Genomic DNA, 18194 nt, shown 5'->3' on the forward strand with positions numbered 1-18194 from the left:
CCACAGCAAAGCCACAGCTTTCAGCACAGATAGGTACAGACGTAGACCTATGTCCATACATCCTCTGCTCAGTTCAGGAAGAGCTCAGGAAGAGTGACATCCGAACAGCAAGGCACACATCCAGAGTCCTAGATGTCATTCCCCTAGGACAGGAACACAGAGCAGCCTGGGATCAGCTAGTTCCAAGGCAAGTGAAGAAGCTCAAGTGAGTTCAGACCGTGATGAAGCAACAGCGCTGAGGAGCCACAGGGACCTGCCCTCGTCACCAGCTGTGCTGTATGTAGATAACCAGAACACGAAAACAGGAAGAATAATGGGCTGTCTGAGCGTGCCTCAAGGTTTTTTGTTCTTTGTTTTAAAATATATTTAATTTATATGAGTACACTGTAGCTATTTTCAGACACGCCAGAAGAAGTCATGGGATCCCATTATAGATGGTTATGAGCCACCATGTGGCTGCTGGGAACCAAGCTCAGAACCTCTAGAAGAGCAAGCAATCTGTGCTCTTAACTGCTGAGTCATCTCTCCAGCCTGTGCCTCAAGTTTTTAAAATGGCAGTTTAATGAAGGGTGGAGTTTTTGCAATCTTTAAATAGCTCTACACTAAATACTTAAAGATTGCAACATGAGAAAATGTAACTTGCATGAAGAATTCTAGGAAAAACCAAGAGTTGGGTGACAGTGGCAACAGTGGTGCCAGTACAGAGACACAGCATGGCCAGCAGACTCCCAGGTAGCCTGGCTCTAGGAATTACAGAAAGTGGCACTTGGGAACACGGGTCTAAGGAGCACCTCAAATCCCATACATCAGCTATCCTCTTGGGCCCAAACTATCTGACCTACGGTATGGTTAATACGAACACATGCTTCCCTTCTGAGAACCTGGAATTCAGAGCAAAGTAACAGAGAAAGCATATGATAAGCATGGAATAGGAATCCTGGGCATGGAGCCTGCAAAGAGCTTCCCATGATGTCACTGGGCAGAGGAAATTCAGTGTCTTGTGTCACTTCACTGGAACAGGGCCTCTTGGAAATCCGCCTGGCTTTGTCCTTTGTGATAACATTAGCTGTGAGCGTGACTGTATACCAAGTACTGAGTCCTAGAGAGTCAGCAAGCATGGGGACGAACACCGAGGACACACTACAGTTACATGCCACTTACAAGACCTGTATCTGCAAGACTCCTTTCTATGACATTGAAGCCCACACCTGAAGATGAGCCACAGATGTAGTGTATGGTTCCAGCCTGGGCACTGCTCATCTAGCAATTCCCACTGAGCCTTACTGCTAACACTAACAGTAAGAATGTGGGACTGGGCTGGAGAGATGGCACAGCCATTAAAGGCTAAGCTCACAACCTAAATGTAGAACTGGAGAGACGGCTCAGTGGGTAAGAATGCTTGCTATGCAAATGCAAACATGAGAATGTGCATTTGGATCCCAGCACCCAGGTGTTTAAAAAAGAACAAAACAAAACCCTGAGCCAGATATGGTGGGGCTCACCTTTTATCCCAGCACTTAGGAGGCAGAGGCAGGCAGCTCTATATAGGAAGTTCTAAGACATCCAGGGCTCCAGGGCTGCATGATCTCACACTCTCTCTCTCTCTCTCTCTCTCTCTCTCTCACACACACACACACACACACACACACACACACACACACTCACACACACAGTCAAGAAGGCGCACTCAATGTGCAGTTCTGCGGATCATTTTCAGATAGAAAAGCCTACTACCCTCAACATCCACGACCAAAGAGTCATGAGACTAATTTTGAAAAGGCTGGCGCAATAGTTCTACCCAAGCCTGAAGACCCGAATTCAATTTTAAAAGGTGAAAGAACTGAGTCCTGACTGCGGTCCTCTCAGCTCTCTGTGGTGCCCCTGCACATGCGTCAGCGTCCGCACACACTCCCAACTGTGAAGGTGGGCCTACCGCTTGTGAGCTTCCTGCTTGCTCCGGCACTCTTCACAGTAGTATTTATATTCACTGCACAGAGTTTCTGTGTTGCTGAAGCCTCTGTGAAAAACAAAAAGTGAGCTTATTAGGTATATCTAATATATTCACTTAAAAATATTCTAAACCAAAAGTAAATATTAACCTGCAAAGGAAATAATTCTACACTAACCTTAAGCAGTGAGTAATCGATGTGTTTTGTTCCACGTCAACAGAAAGGTCTAAAAAATCTTCATCTTTGCTGCTTATCTGTAAAACATGAGTTATTTCAATGACCATACAACCAGTTTCCAGCTGCCATGTTAAAAGAACTATACTCGGAAGACAACTTCAGTCTACAATACCAAAGAAGCACTGAGCAAATGTCCACCTCTTACATCTCCTGTCTGGGAAGACACTGAACACCTGACCATTTCATGGGCTGAGGATGAGAGGACAAGAATTTTGCTGTTCCCCAGAGTGATGACATTCAAAGTATGTCGTGTCTCACACTCTGGTTCTCAGAAGCTCAGGCTACCCTCTGATAAAACAGTATCACTTCTGATCACTGCCCAGTTGCTTTGACTAGATCCTCAAGACCAGGGCGTGTAGGAGGAGCCACCTAGATTGGAGATATAAATGGGGCTCACTGGACCTGTGACAATGACTATGGACTGATGTCCCTGATGCAGAGTGAGAGCCACATACAATGAAACTCGGGAACATCCACACTTCAGGGGAAACAATGGGAAAAGGAAAGGTAAGGTGAGCAGCTGAAATCAACCTTGGAAGAATAGAGGAAAACAGAGAATAGCACAGCAGCAGTAGCCGGCTCCCTTCTGAAATCCTCCACTGTGTCTACTACACACTCAACTCAGACAGAACCCATCCTGGTCTTTAACACTGTCTCAACATCACTGGTCAATCTTCCCTGCTGGGCAATGAAGCTAAGACTCCAGCTCAATAATCTCCTACTACCTTCCACTCACCTTCTTTCTGCCAGAGTTGGTTCTTAAATTTGTGTTATAAAGAAATGATGTGTATCTATACACTCTGGACAACACCTAGATTTCACCCCTAGCTTACTTCAATAAAGGCAGCAACGTGAGCGCTTACTGATGGCTCAATTCTCCAGTGTATGCTACAGGCCACAGAACCTAGAAAAATAGTGCCCATCCCGTACAAGTTACATTAATAAATAGTCAAACACTGGAACAGAATAGCTAATCTAGCTTTCTCCTTCAAAAAGATTTCTTCTCTGTCTTTCCCATTCAATATAAACCTGACTTCAGAAGTCTGGCCTAGCCTTCCACAAGTCTCCCAGAGGCCCCAAAGCTACATATTAGTCTTACCTCTTACTACATTTCTCAACATGTAACTGTTTTGTTTTATGGAAGACAAGTGCGTGTGTTCCACATACATAGGTGTACACATATTTTGATACCTTATAACAGATCAAAGTTCATTATAGTAACAAAATAACGTCCAATTCCCTGATCCTATCTTATATTCCATTGGAAACACTGCTGTAATAACTGGCAATCAAACACTGCCCTGAACCACTGACTGCTGGTTCAGGCAATGAAAAAGGCCCACACCACAGCCAGCCTTTCTCTAGCCAAAAACATCTTCACAGACTGCTGTGGAATGTGCCTCTTCCCTGACCTGGATGAGATCCACCAAGAATCACAAAGGAAGGGCAGTTTTATTTATTTCCTAGTGCAAGGCTGTCTGATTCTTGGCAACTGATTTGAAGCTTCATCTTGACCAAGTGTCCACTCAAAGGGTGCTCCCGTCCTTGAGTGCACACGGTGCTGTTCTATTCCAACAACAGACATGTGTACAACTGTAGAAAGGGGGAAATAAACCAATACCCAGTCATGTGCCACATTGCTGTTGTTAACAGTCCACAGAGGACGGTGACCTTGTATGATTATTATGGGACTGAGAAGTCCCCATCCTCTAGCATCAATGTAGCCACTTCACAGTGTGTAATCATAACACAGGCACTGGAGATGATACCAACAGACCTACTCTGCTGCCAGTCACACCAGAGGTAGAGCACATCATGTTTAACCGACATCCGTCACATGTTTGCTCCACTGTATGCTTCTGCTTTTGGTTTTATTTTACAAGCCTGTATCTTAGCAAATATTCACAAAAGAACACTGTTATACGACAGCATCACACACCCTTATGTTGAGCTGAATAGTCAGACTCAGCAGGAGGGAACCACACCTGGCTCAGTACGTGTCCCTGAGGTCAAGACTCGGAGCTATGCTTCCAAGACCTTTCTGTGTCCTCTGATCTCACCTTACAGAAAGTTTCAGTGACATGGTTTTAAAGCCTCTTAAACTAAACCAACATCACGATGCAGACTGCAGTGAGCACCCTTGCATCCTCCTCATGGGCATGCTGCACCTGACAGGCTACACAGAAGCACAGGCAGGGCCTTAGACTGACAACTACGCTGATGGACTTACAGTTTCACAAGTAAGACACCTGGTTTCATTAGTTAATGTTCCCTGAAAAATCTCGTGGACCCACGTTGGGTCTGGTGTGCTGTTGTTATCCTCACTGTCCACGTCCCCATTACGTAATCGGCCATTTTGCTTCTCCTGTTTTCTTTCTTCTTGTAGAATATCAGCAATTGTATTGAGTAGGTAATTTAAGAATTCATGGGCATCTTGTTGCATGTAGTTGTCAAACAGCTCTAAAAATAAAACAGGAAAGTGAATGTTTGGTATAAAATCTGGTATTTTACCAGAACTAGAAGTACATGTTAATTGCAGACAATCTACAGAAAACAGACAACTATAACTTCTGACTGAATCGAGGGAAATGGAGTTAGGATGCATGAAGGCTTTGAAAACGCAGCACTATAGATCCAGGCTGGGGAGGCGAGCCGCAGCTGATCCTGGGTCCTTCCACGAAGGCTTCAGCAGAGGCAAACCTGTCGGCAGGAGTGACACCGCTTACTAATGGGGCGAGTACTCTGAGAGCTGGCATATGAAAGGAAATTACTCCAGAGTCTGACTTAGCAGGAGAGGGGTAAGGCTTTTCGAGACTCCTAAGGTGACTGACATGCAGTCAGGTGTGGATATGGCACATGCACTACAGTCCACCTGGATTCTGAGCTCCACGACCGGGCCTTCCCAGCAGCCGTGGGCTGACACACACAGACAGGCTGCTCCTTGGGCCCTAAGTGCACGTGAGTTCTCTACTCACATGAGCAGAGTGAGTGCATCTGAGCTCAACAGGCTCAGGCCTTGCTTTGTCCTGCGGACTTTATTCTACAAGGACTGGAGAAAGTAGTCTTCCTGCCAGGAAAAATGGAGCCAAAAAATAAAAATAAAACACACTCTCAGCAATATACAAAGCAGGCCTACTAAGTGCAAGCCCACTAACTGAAAAGAGTTGTACTAGTAAACTTTATTTTTACATCCTCAAAGCATAGTAAGGAAAACCACAATTGTTTCTTTGTAAAGCAAACACAGACCTGGAACTATAGCTCAGTGGTGGAGCACTCGCCTAGCATCATGAGACCCTAGGTCAATTCCTAGCACCTCACTACATGCACACACATGCACACCAACACAAAGAAAAGAACAACAAAAATACATAGTTAGAAAAAAAGTAGGGAATGTCTAAGACAGAAACTACTGAATGCTGTTTTTCAAGAACTACGGATGAACACATAAAGTCAGCTCCGTGCATTACGTCATTTCCAAAGCCAGGGCATTTATTTACAACATTCCAGTGGCAAGTGTGGCTATTGGACCCAAGAGTATCTTAACTCTGCAGGCAATGCCATTCATCTGAGGCGGGGTCTTCACTCAACACCAGGGACCCACCTCCTGCAGCTGTAACAAGGATTCTGAGCTCCGAGAACCCAACACTATACTGTACTGCCCCACAGCTGCACTGCCCCACAGCTGCACTGCCCCCAGGCTGCACTGCCCCCAGGCTGCACTGCCCCACAGCTGCACTGCCCCACAGCTGTACTGCCCCCAGGCTGCACTGCCCCCAGGCTGCACTGCCCCACAGCTGCACTGCCCCCAGGCTGCACTGCCCCACAGCTGCACTGCCCCCAGGCTGCACTGCCCCCAGGCTGCACTGCCCCACAGCTGCACTGCCCCCAGGCTGCACTGCCCCACAGCTGCACTGCCCCACAGGCTGCACTGCCCCCCAGGCTGCACTGCCCCACAGCTGCACTGCCCCCAGGCTGCACTGCCCCACAGCTGCACTGCCCCACAGCTGCACTGCCCCCAGGCTGCACTGCCCCACAGCTGCACTGCCCCACAGCTGCACTGCCCCCAGGCTGCACTGCCCCACAGCTGCACTGCCCCACAGCTGCACTGCCCCACAGCTGCACTGCCCCACAGCTGCACTGCCCCACAGCTGCACTGCCCCCAGGCTGCACTGGCCACCATGGCTACTGTTGATGCTGCTGCTGGAGAACACTAGCTTCACAGACATCAGGAACAAAGGACAGAGCAAAAGAGGAGTGCACACTTCATAATCAGTAACCCATGTGTTCTAGAACAAACATAAGACCAACTCCTAAACCTTTTCTGCAAAGGTAGGAGAAAACCACCAGAAAATTGGCAAAGAAGATGAGCAGGTGACACAGACTAAAAATTCATACACGTAACCAATATTTAACTATTAAAACAGGGAAACCACAATTTTGCCATCACTCTGACATTATAAGAGCCTGGCTTAGTTGGCTTGGATGGAAAGGGTCCTTCACTAGCTTTTCACTTGCTCACTAGTTTTAAGAACCAGAAGAATGATAAAAAGACATTAGAAACTCAGAAATGGTCTGGGTGATTCCTTTTACCTGTGACCTTGACACTGGAGGCTGAGACACAGTGAGTTTGATGCCAGCCTGAGCTACAGAACTCAAGGGTGGTGTTGACCTCAGAGGAGATGCAAGGGAGAGAAAAGGCAGGGGTGAGGAACTGAAGGGAGGGAGAACGGCTTTCTAAGAACAGCTGGGAACCTAGTTACCAGCTTTGGATGATTACCTCACTGTAGTGGGCAGCAGATACTGGATCAATGCCACCCCCTTAAAAACCACTTTCACATACATGCATGTTCTTTCAAAATAACTGCTATGTTTATCACCCAAAAAATGCAAATGAATTTTTAAGGAAAACCTTCTTGGGGTGATTCACGTAACAGTGACTTCAGATCCATTAAAAATGCCCTATCTTGAACTTTTAGAAATGCGTGTTTTCAGTAAATGTTATGTTCAGTATACCAGCATCTTGCAATTCTTGGAAGATGGCTACTTATAATTTAAAGCGATCAGCAAGATTAAACAAGTATTAGCACATAAGCCAGAGGGAAGAGCTGAGGGTTTGCACTGTCTCATTTTAAAACACTGGTTTTCTTATGGGTGGTTTCCCACTCTACTAAGTATTATAATGGCAAATATGGACTTCAAAATTGCTTTGGTAAGTTAAACGAGTTCATTCATTCATTCATTCATTCAACAAATATTTAGTAAGCACCTACTATGTGCCAGGAACTAGGTTATGTGCTAGGAATACAATGGTGAGGAAAAACAAATGGGTTCCCTCCATCACGGAACTCACAGTGTAGTGGGAAAGACAGGCAATTTCATTATTAAATAATGTATGAAAAGAAGCTCCTTAAGTCCAATACAGCTGCAACATTAACACAAAATAGTAAAAATTAAGTCACTGCTTACAATGGCCATGTTTTCTTCCTAATAAGGAAATAATTAGTGAAAGAGAGAGAGAGAGAGAGAGAGAGAGAGAAGGAAAGAACTATAGAGCTTTCATCAGCAAACACTGTGCTGTTCTTAGGATGAGAGAGAACGGGATAAAATATGAAAAATTTACTTAAATCTTTCTAATTAATTTCATTTGCAAACAACTGCTATCTGCTCATTTGAAGCACACCCAGGCTTAAATACACATATTTATGTTTTCATAGACACATGATTTTGTCACCATTCCACCGAACCTGAGACTCGCTCTTCACATTCAGATTCTTTCAGAACCAAGACCCTATTCAGTCACAGCTGCATGGCTCACACAACAGGAGTGGCGGGTGGGATCCAGGATGTGCTTAGCAGTTTTTGAATGAATGAATGAACAACTGAACAAAAGACAGGTGTTCAAACAGTTACGATGATATGTGCAAAGAAAATGTGGCTCATAACTTGAAAAAATGTTATATATACACACATACACACATGCCATATATAGTATAGATGCTGAGGTTTATCCAGTCAGAGCTCACAGTCACTGAGAAGGCCTCAAGCCCACCCTAATGCCTGTGCATTATGTTGTTCAGTTGACAGCTGCCTCACTGACCTGTGCTGCATTTCCTCCAGTTAAAATGGCGAGCCTACAGGAAGCAGCAACGGCTCTGCCCTACCTCTTGAATGCCATTCTTGCCAGCCAACCAATCTATAGAGCTTTTGACCTAATGACAATTACAGCCCCTGAAAGCTTCCCAAGCTTTGGGCTCTGGCCTGCACATCATGGTCTTCAAGGTACCAAACTGTTGCCAACTGTGAACTTTCTGGCTGGCCATCCTCCAGTGTGCCTACATAGCACTTTCTGCTTCCAGTATGCTTACCCTAGGCCATCAAGTGGCTTCAACATGTCGAGCCTCTAATCTCACTTGATCAAGAGTGTCCCAACACCCACACCCTAGATGGCCACTCCCACGTCCACGCCACCTCTGCAGGCTTCTCCTTCCTAGTAAAGCCACGGTGTAAATGTAGTTGTCACCTGCCTCCCCTGTGGAGGGTCAGACTCCTGAGGGCTTATTTCTAGATTCCTAGGCCTCCACAGAGAGATAATAATCAGTGTGAACAATTACCTAGTGTCCAACCTGCCGTAACTGTGGAGATGGAGGAGTCACGCTCCCTGTGGGGAGCCCCTGTGCTTATGCAGATAGCAGGAGTCAAAACCCATGAAAACAGACTTACTGAACTAATAGAAGCCAAGCCTGTCCCTTCTCCAAATACCAAAAACAATCAACAAGTTGAAGTGGCATAAACACAGCCAAGGTGACTGTACTGAAAACGCAGCATGGAGGAGGGTAAGGCAGGTTAACACTGCAGTCAGCACTGGGTACCAATGCCGAGGTGACCAACATGTTCCCCAGAGACTTAAAATAAAGCATCAAAAGGAAACATGCACTGGATAAGACAGTAAAGCACATTCATCTGTGTATCCCATGCAATTCTCAGGGAGAAATCCAAAACCCTGAGGTAAATATTAATGTATACCAAAACATAATTACAAATGCCAGCAATACCAAGAAATAAGAATTCTTTTCTAGCAAACTGATTTCTGAAGTTGAGAAAGAAGAATAGAAAGTTTGAGAAGACACGTTTATCATAAATATTTATTCTGGCATCTGTCTCATTGAAGCAGGTATTAAGTAAGTCTGTTGCTTTATCAATTTATTCTTCTTAAATGCAAAAAAAAAAAAAAAAAACAAAACAAAAAAAAACAAAAAAAACTTTTAAACCCTCTACAAAAATGTCTCAGGTTTTGGCAAACAGGAAAAGTCTTCAAGCATATAAATGAATAGGATGCTCAAACACTGTAACTTCAGGGCTTGGGCCATTGCTTCCCCTCCGTTTCTGTTTCCTGAGGGCTGGAGTTCCAGGCACGCACCACCACACAAGGTAAATACAACCACTCCTGACAGACACGTCAGGTGGGCAGAAGAGAGTCGGAGGTCCTCACTTGCTGGCACGTGGGATTTTAGCTGAGGAACACAGTCCCAACACTGATCACACTTCCTGTGAACCTCTGGAACTAAGACAGGAGCCCCACATTTCTGCCTCCCCACAGGCTCATGCGTTTTAATACTTGGGTCCAGTGTTTGATGCTTTGGGGAAGGTTATGGAGCGATCCAGAACTGGAGACTTTCAACAGGTAGTAGTCACTGGGGAAGATGAGAACTTTTACAACTTGACTCCACTTCCTGGTCTTTCCCTGTGTGCTTCCTGTGTCAGGTTGAAATATGGTCTCTCTAATGGGCAGCCTCTCAAGTTCCTGCTGCTATGTTTTTCTGGACCAAACAAAATACACTCCCTTCTAGATGAAAGTCAGAACAAACTCTTCTCCCCCAGCTTGCCTTTGTCAGAATATTCTAATAAAACAGCTAACACAGTATGAGGTATAAACAGATGATGCTCAAAAAACAACCAACCTGCGTTACGGAATGCTATTTACCTTCCTAGGACACAAGCAACAAACAGTAGCTAGGAAGTAGATGAATTACCGTTTTCCTTCCGCAATCTTGTGATGAACTTCTTGGGCGGGATCACACCAACCTTCTTCTTCTGGGTGGCTATGCTGTGGAAGAGGTCTGCCAGGCAGGTGAGAAGGTTCTCCTTTTTTCTGGGCTGACTCTTGTATGCTAAAACTTTTTCCCGAAACGGACGGCAGAAATAAAGTGCTTGAAGAACTGAGTTGCAGTAGCAGGTATTCCCAAACTGCAGGAGCAAAGAGTGACACCATTAAACGCAAAGAGCTAGTCTGGGGAAGCAGAGGGCTGTGTTCTCTGTCCTATATCCATTATTCTTACTCATTATAAACTGACTTTGGTCAAATCGTAAGTGTTTTATACGATGGTTTTAAAATACGACTCATAGGCCAAGTGTGGTCACCTTTAATCCCAGCACTTGGGAGGCAGAGGCAAAACTGGATCTCTGAGTTCGAGGCCAGCCTGGTCTACAGAGTGAGTTCCAGGACAGCCAGGGCTACACAGAGAAACCCTGTCTCAAAAACAAATAAACAAACAAACAACAGCAACAACAACCAAAAACAAAACTAACACAAACTCTTCCAAGAAATATACTAGAGTAAATATTTTCTTACCCGGTCTCACAGGAGCTACATGCCAAGCACAAACAGAAAACAGAAACTAAAACTCAGAAAGCCTTGGAGGGTCACGGAAGGTGGCAGGCAGTGTTGGGAATGGCAGCACCGTGTAAGTCTTGGGGAAGCGCTGCCACCCCTTACTCAACTCCTACTTCTTCCCTTCAAAAGCACAGTGACACTACCTTACAGACCATACACAGGCTGATAATTCCTTCTCTGAGGTAAATGGGACCATCATATGTCAAGGTAAAGCAAATACAGAATCCGTGTAGAGTAACAGCAGCAAGGCAGGACCAGGCCCAGCCCACAGTTCCAGAGTTTAAACTCAAAGCACAGCAACAACATTCTGTTTGCAGCTCTTCTCCAAGAGACAAAACCCTCAGAATAGCTACAGTCTTTTTTAAAGAAACCTGACTTAAAAAGATAGGAAGGCCTGTGAGAATGTGTAACTTCCATCTCCATGCCTGCTTGGGATATCAAAGCACTGGCTTCAGAAAGACAGTGTAAAATAAAGACTTCCCAAGACAGCTACTGGAGTCTAGGCTATGGCTCACTGGTACAACTGGCTATCTCCAGAGAAAGTGTCCCTGTGGAATACACTTCACCAAGACTCATTATTAATTAGTCAGCACCATTTCATCTGCAAAGTAGAGGTCATACCACAGCCACAGAAACCTAACCATAGAAATCTAAGTCAGTACACTCTGGTTCTGTCAAAGAGAGACAACATCCATGATTTAGACAATAACTAGCACTTGGATATCCTTATCAGAAGATATGTAACATATTTATCAACTTCCACAGAAATAAGAGAAAAACACATCACCTCATAGTTACATCAGAAATGCTTATGACAAAAAGGACTCATCATCTGTCGAAATATAAGAAGCAAATGGCACAGGCTGAGAAACCAGAGGGCACCCATAACATGTACATGTATAGAAAGGAATATAAGCCAGGCTCTGTCTCAGTCAGGGTTACTTTTGCTGTGATCAAACACCATGACCAAAAGCAACTTGGAGAGGAAAGGGCTTCTTTGTCTTATCCTTCCGGTTCACTAATAGTCCATCACTGGAGGAAGTCAGGACAGGATCCTAGAGGCAGGACATGATGCAGAGGCCATGGAGGAGTGTTGCTTACTGGCTTGCTCATCATGGTTTACTCAGCCTGCTTTCTTATAGAACCCAGGACCACCAGCCCAGGGATGGCTCTACCCACAATGGACTGGGCCCTCCCCCATGAACTACTAATTAAGAACATGCCCTACATACAGGCTTACGTACAGTCTGATCTTTGAGCAATTCTTTAATTGATGTTCCCTTCTCTCAGATGATTTTGGTCTGTGTCAGGTAGACATAAAACTTTCCAGTGTAGGTTCCCATTGTGTCAACACAGCCATGAAGTAGCACACACCCAAACTGAGCCCGGCCATCAGATAATTTTCCTTTACTTATTCAGTTCTATTAAGGAAATCATTGAGATGCAGGATTCTTTCTCAACAATCAGCTTATAGTAAATCCTTAGAATAATAACCCCCCCCATGGTGGGGTTTGAATATGCTTGGCCCAGGGAGTAGCCTCGGAACAGGTGTGACCTTGTTGGAGGAAGCGTTTCATTATGGAGGTGGGCTCTGAGACCCTCCTCCTAGCTGCCTAAGAACAGTCTGCTCCTGACTTCCTTTGGATGAAGATTTAGAACTCTCAGCTACTCCAGCACTGTAGGCACTGCTGTGCTTCCCACCATGATGATAATGGGCTTAAAGAGTTACCTTGGTCATGGAGTCAACATGGGTTTTACAACAGTAAAACCCAAACTAAGATCACACTCACACAGAAACTCTCTCTCTCTCTCTCTCTCTCTCTCTCTCTCTCTCTCTCTCTCTCTCTCTCTCTCTCACACACACACACACACACACACACACACTCACACACTTCTTTTGTTTCTCAACACAGGGTTTCTCTTTGTGTAGTCATGGTTGTGGTTGTTCTGGAACACACTATATAGAACAGGCTGGCCTTGAACTCACTGAGATCCACCACCTGGCCTCCCAAGTGCTGGGATTATAGATGTCTGCCACCATTCTTGGCTTAAGAAAAACTTTAGAAAAGGGAGTAAGATAGCCTGGAACTAGAGTTACAATTAGCTGCAATTCTTCCATATGTGCTTCTTGGAAAAGCAAAGAAGCCTGGAAATACAGCAGCTTACAGGTTGATGAAAGTAGTCTATCCTTTAAACAAATCCCTAAGTTTCCTCCCCTTCCTGCAATTCTCCTTGAAATTCCAGAGCATGGAATCCTAGGCCTTGAACTCAGACCACAGTCCACAGTGCTCCACCACCCAGGTTGTCCGACTACACTTCAGAGTTTCTAGAACAGCTCCAAGGATGCAGTACTGCCCACGGTGCACGTAAGTTCCAGAGACAGGAGCATGACTTCAAATACCTCTGAGTCACCCAACCCATTCCCACATCACCACCCCCAGGTCCAACACTTCTGATGTCTTTAAGCAAAGCTGGAGTTTTGATAGAGACTTAACCACACATAATAAAACAGAAATCCGTGCTTGGGAAGGAACAGTTGTGCACCAAGTGTGGGTGCAGGCGTGTCAAGAGAGTTGAGCCAGTCTTGATATTTAAGGGACGTCTGTGAGTAAGTAGTGTTATAAACCTAAAAATGAGAAAGCAGCCAAGCTAGCCAGAGAAAAGCGGAGAGATGGAAAAAGGAAGAGCTGGGAACAAAAGGTGAAAGAGACCGAAGTTGTCTGAAGGTTAAGTCACAGGGAAGCCTGTCTCCTGCAACCAGACTTCTGAGTAGAGCCCACGACTCTCAGCCACCTTAACTCGTGGGTCCTGAGACCCTCAGAAGTGGCAGGATTTGAAGAATAATGAGGCATGAAGAGCAGAGGCTGCATTTCCATCCATCAAACCATTCAACGGTCTCTTCTTAGCTCAACCCTCCTGTCTGTCCTGACCTGGCTGCTGTGTGGCTCCAAGAGAAGCATAAACACTGTCCATGCTTACAGCGCCTCACTTCATTATGGCCTAGGGAGAGCGACCTTCCAGACAGGGCTGTGGAGTCCCACTGTCAAATGTGGTTTTATGCCCTATCTACTACCAACACTGAAATATCCAGGACAGACTTGTGAGTATCAGCTGTGTAAAGAACATGACCAGTTAAACTCCAAAGTTCTTGCCAGGCTTTAAGAATGGAGGCACAGCGGCCTCCCCTGGGGGAAGCTTTTACGTGGCCTTACCTGTGCAACACTGCTAGGTAACTCTTAAATATCAAGCAATCACTCCTCTAGTTACATGTCAAACTTCTGCTATGAGAATTCTGTTGCCAGAACAGTGAAATTAGGCTGAAAGTCTGAAGACCTCAGATAACTTAACCGTCTTTCAACTACAGGTCACTTTAAATCCTAATGACACAAACAGGTTTCCTTTAACAAAGGAAGAAGTACACTGACTCAGTGCTACAAAGCTTCAAGGCTGGAACTACTTACATTGACTAATCCAAAATAGTGCTCGTTGACCGGAAACTGTTCTGGACCAATCTCTTTCTCTAATGCCGAGGCATTGGCGCCCTGTAAAATGAAAACCACAAATATCAGGATTTACAATATTTCTATAATATCCAGTCAAACAGGCTGAGACATCCTTTAAAAGGCCATACTCAAATTACAACAAGCCAACATTATTCAAAAACAAAGATAATGAAAATAAATACATTTTAATCACATGACTAAATACTAGTTTACACAAATTAGTCTGGAATCATGCTCCTAGCACACTTCCCACCCCCAAGCAATCAAGGAAAACTTTCATACCGTAATGGGACAAGACTTTTCTGGCAACCACCTTGGAGCCAAAAGGAAGGAAGGGAAGGCTCGCACTGTGCAGAGCCTAGCCAGCCTGGGTAACAGGACTCCTAAAAGACGGGAGACCTAACTGGACCAGTATCTATAACCCACTGTCCTAGAGAAAGACCCAGAAGTAACAGCAGATGCCACAGGGTAAGCAGCACCAGTGGCCCTGCACGGCACACCAACTCCCTAAAGGAGGCAGACTTTCTGGGACCATAGATACTAGAAGGAAGGGAGCCAGAAGCCAGCCAGCCAGAGCATGCACTTCCCCCACTTACATCAACACCCACGTGGGCCCCTGCTCTGTGCCTGTTCTCCCTTACTCTGCTCTTATCCCCACTCTTCCTTTATCGTGTTCTTCCATGGTACACAGCTGGCCTGACTGCTGGGCCCAGTGTTCCAGCCTCCTGAGAGCTGGCACTTCCTGAGTATATTTATCGTTTTAGAAAATTATTTTTTACTATTTTTATGTGCATGTGTGTATGCAGGGTTATTCTACGAACGTGAGTGCAGGTGTCCCTGGAGCTGGAGTGAAAGGCGCTATGAGCTGCCGACATGGGTGATGAAGTGGCCCCAGGTCCTCCTCAAGAACAGTACTTGCCCTGAACTGCTAAGTAAACTCTCCAGAACCTGGTCCCACTACTTTACCTCTTTCAGTCTACTTTAGCCAAGAAATAAGCCAGTTTCACAGGAAGACAACAAGGAAATGTGCTGCTGGGAGAGCAAGAAGAGGAAACAAATCCCTTCCAACAACTCATAGCCATAAGCTACCATAAGAACTTAACCTTATGCGTGGGTTAGTGCATTAACAGCAGCACTGGACCTTCTCAGGAAAGAAGCTCAACAGCGCCCTAAAGGAACAGCGTTTTTCCTACTCCACAAATGGCAAAATTACTCACACAGTGGAAGGTGGATTCAGTTCCCCACAAAAAAACGTTCTAGCAATATGCTAAAAAGTTTGAGTTCTGAGTGAAAATTACTAACACAGGATAGAATGCATAAAGAGCAAGAAGCAGCAGAACACCAAGCTGCAAGGGCAGAAGAAAGGCCAGCACTGCCAACAAAGAGCAGCCCAGGGCATGAGCCTGAGACCCTAAGGGTCAATCAAGTTCTTAGAAAAGACAGAATACTTAGTGTAGTCATATCATAAGAAAGCCTGTGATGTCTAAGAATCAAGCAAGTGCTTTAAACCATTATTCTGTCAAAAGGTGGCCAACTAGAACTCATTTCATTAAAAACAGTAATGTTGCCGGGCAATGGTGGCACACACCTTTAATCCCAGTGCTCAGGAGACAGAGAGGCAGGTGGATCTCGATAACTAAGTTTTACGCTAACCAAGGCTATTACACAGAGAAAGCCTGTGTTGACCCCTCTCCCAAATATTTTACAAAAAAACAATCCCATGAGAGGATGAATCCACTATGGAAGGGACAGAAAGCAGGCATGCTAGAGCACCACTGAACTGCAAAGGCCTCAGTCTGGTCTGGGAGTGTCTCTGCCTGGACCTGGGTTTCCTGAGGAACAGAATCCGGAGCCACTTTGCCTTCTTTGCAAACACAAGTAGGAACAGCAGCACATTACACTTCACTAAAATATGGACAGCACAATGGAGGACAATCTGCCAAAGGCCAACGTCTAGAACAAAACACAGGGAGGAGCCAGCCTCACAGGTCAAGATTGCTCTTATCGAGAACTATGGTGTTCAAGCAAATTCAGGTGTACCTCTCCTGACTGTTCAGGGCAAATGTCTGGAAAGATGGGGACTTTCCATACAGAGAGATTATCATCAAAGGATGACAGTGACGCTGCAGAGACACCGTGGCCTGTCATTCTCATAATAAAGCAGTAATGTGCCAAACACTGCTGGTAAAGCAAGGACACCATCTGACCGTTTCCCTCTCTGACACAGAAGCACATCAAACAAGCCTTCCTTCTGTTTCAGATATACAAAATCACATGAAAGCAAACTGATAACTTGTGCTGTTTTCATTAAAACAACTCTCTTACTTTAGGATAAACATTACATCAGTAGAAATAACCTAGACATTCGATATCTCCTGCCTCCAGAGCCCATATGTAAAGCCAGATGTGGGGGTGGACGGTGGGGGTATTATGAGACATTTACTTTGAAAAGTCAATTATGACCAATGTTCATGTTACATGAGAAATAAATGAATGCACAGCATTCAGACCTGCTACCTAGGAAATGTCAGTATGCACTGAGTTTGCACGCTGCAGTCATTCTAAACTATTATTTCTCACTGCTCTTGTTTAATATAAATGAGAAAATTCAATAAATTTTTCTCAGTCTCATGTTTCAACCTTATTTTAGAAGCTCACACTTCTCATTGTCAGGTTGAACACTGAAGAGAGTCAGCTGAGGTCAGTGCATTAAAGAGAACAGCAAACCAGGAAGGAAAGAAGCCTCTGTGGGGTGAGGAAGCCAGTGACCTTGGAAAACTAAGAAAGCTTCTGGAGGAAAGGAAGCAGCTGTGCGGCTGCAAGGGCAGGCTGGGAAGTTCTCAAGTACATGGCAATGCAGACACCATGGCTTCATGCCATACAGGAGAACAAAGCCTAACCCTCATACCAGTCCTAGAATGTCGTCAACAAATGATACAAGAAAACAAACCATATTTATGCCGAGTTAAGAAACACCAGAGAAAGAAAGGATGGGGAAGGATCAGAGAAGACTTCTTCTAATTTGATGTCTGTCAAAAGGCTGAGAAGTAGTGAAACTCCAAATATGTGTATCTTTCATCCTCTGGTCTTTCTTGCTGAATTGATTCTTGAAATAAAAGCCACATATGCATTTAATGCTAGTAATCAGGAGGTTGAGGCCCAATGGGTTCAAGGGCATCCTGGTCTACATTGAGTTCTTGGCCAATTCGATCTACATAGTGAATTCCAGGACAAACATAGCTACATAGTGAGACCCTGTGTAGAAAATAAGAAGGGGGGAAGAGAAGAAGGAAAAGGAGGAGGAGAAGAAGGAGGCAAAACAAAATAAAGACCCATGCTCCAACACTGACCACCCAGCCTATGAGCACAGGAGTAGACCACACTCTGGAATGTCTGGAGTGCACATCAGCCAGGCCAGGGTTTTCCTTTAGGGAACCTTACTACAGCTACTTGGTTGTGACACAAACCCCTGCTATACAGCCCACAGGCTGGCTGCAAACTGGCTGAACGGCAGCCGCCCATGGGGAAGTTGCACTCCTGACCTAGTTCTCACATGAACCGCAGCATCACCAGGAATAACCAGGTGGCCTCAGTTATTCCTCAAAAAGGGAGTGGATCTTTAGCATGCCCTGCAAGCCCTCAGCACTGCCACACAGAATCGTAAACGGTGTCTCTCAAGTAGAAACTTAAGGGTTCTTTGGGAAGTCGGCTGGATGGTGCTTTGCCGGGGCAAATATGTGAAGGAACGTTTTCTTAAAGTGGACACAGGTGTGAAAGGCTAAGTGAGACCTCAAAGAAGCAGACACAGGAGAGAGGATGTTCTGCTAAAGCAAA

The 18194-nt window shown here is 45.2% G+C and overlaps 1 protein-coding gene across 1 annotated transcript in view; it reads right to left on the minus strand.

The window, feature by feature from the left end:
* The window catches only part of USP12 (ubiquitin specific peptidase 12), a 44865-nt gene that overhangs the window by 7688 nt on the left and 18983 nt on the right, over positions 1–18194 (minus strand). Inside the window, exons 2-6 of the mRNA XM_080941219.1 lie at positions 14319–14399; positions 10217–10430; positions 4417–4646; positions 2127–2203; positions 1934–2017 (exon numbers count right to left, since the gene is read on the minus strand). Coding sequence (XP_080797345.1) covers positions 1934–2017; positions 2127–2203; positions 4417–4646; positions 10217–10430; positions 14319–14399 — 686 coding nt within the window. The remainder of the gene's footprint in view (positions 1–1933; positions 2018–2126; positions 2204–4416; positions 4647–10216; positions 10431–14318; positions 14400–18194) is intronic.

This window comes from Micromys minutus, assembly GCF_963924665.1.
Source record: "Micromys minutus genome assembly, chromosome: 29".
NCBI lineage: Eukaryota > Metazoa > Chordata > Mammalia > Rodentia > Muridae > Micromys > Micromys minutus.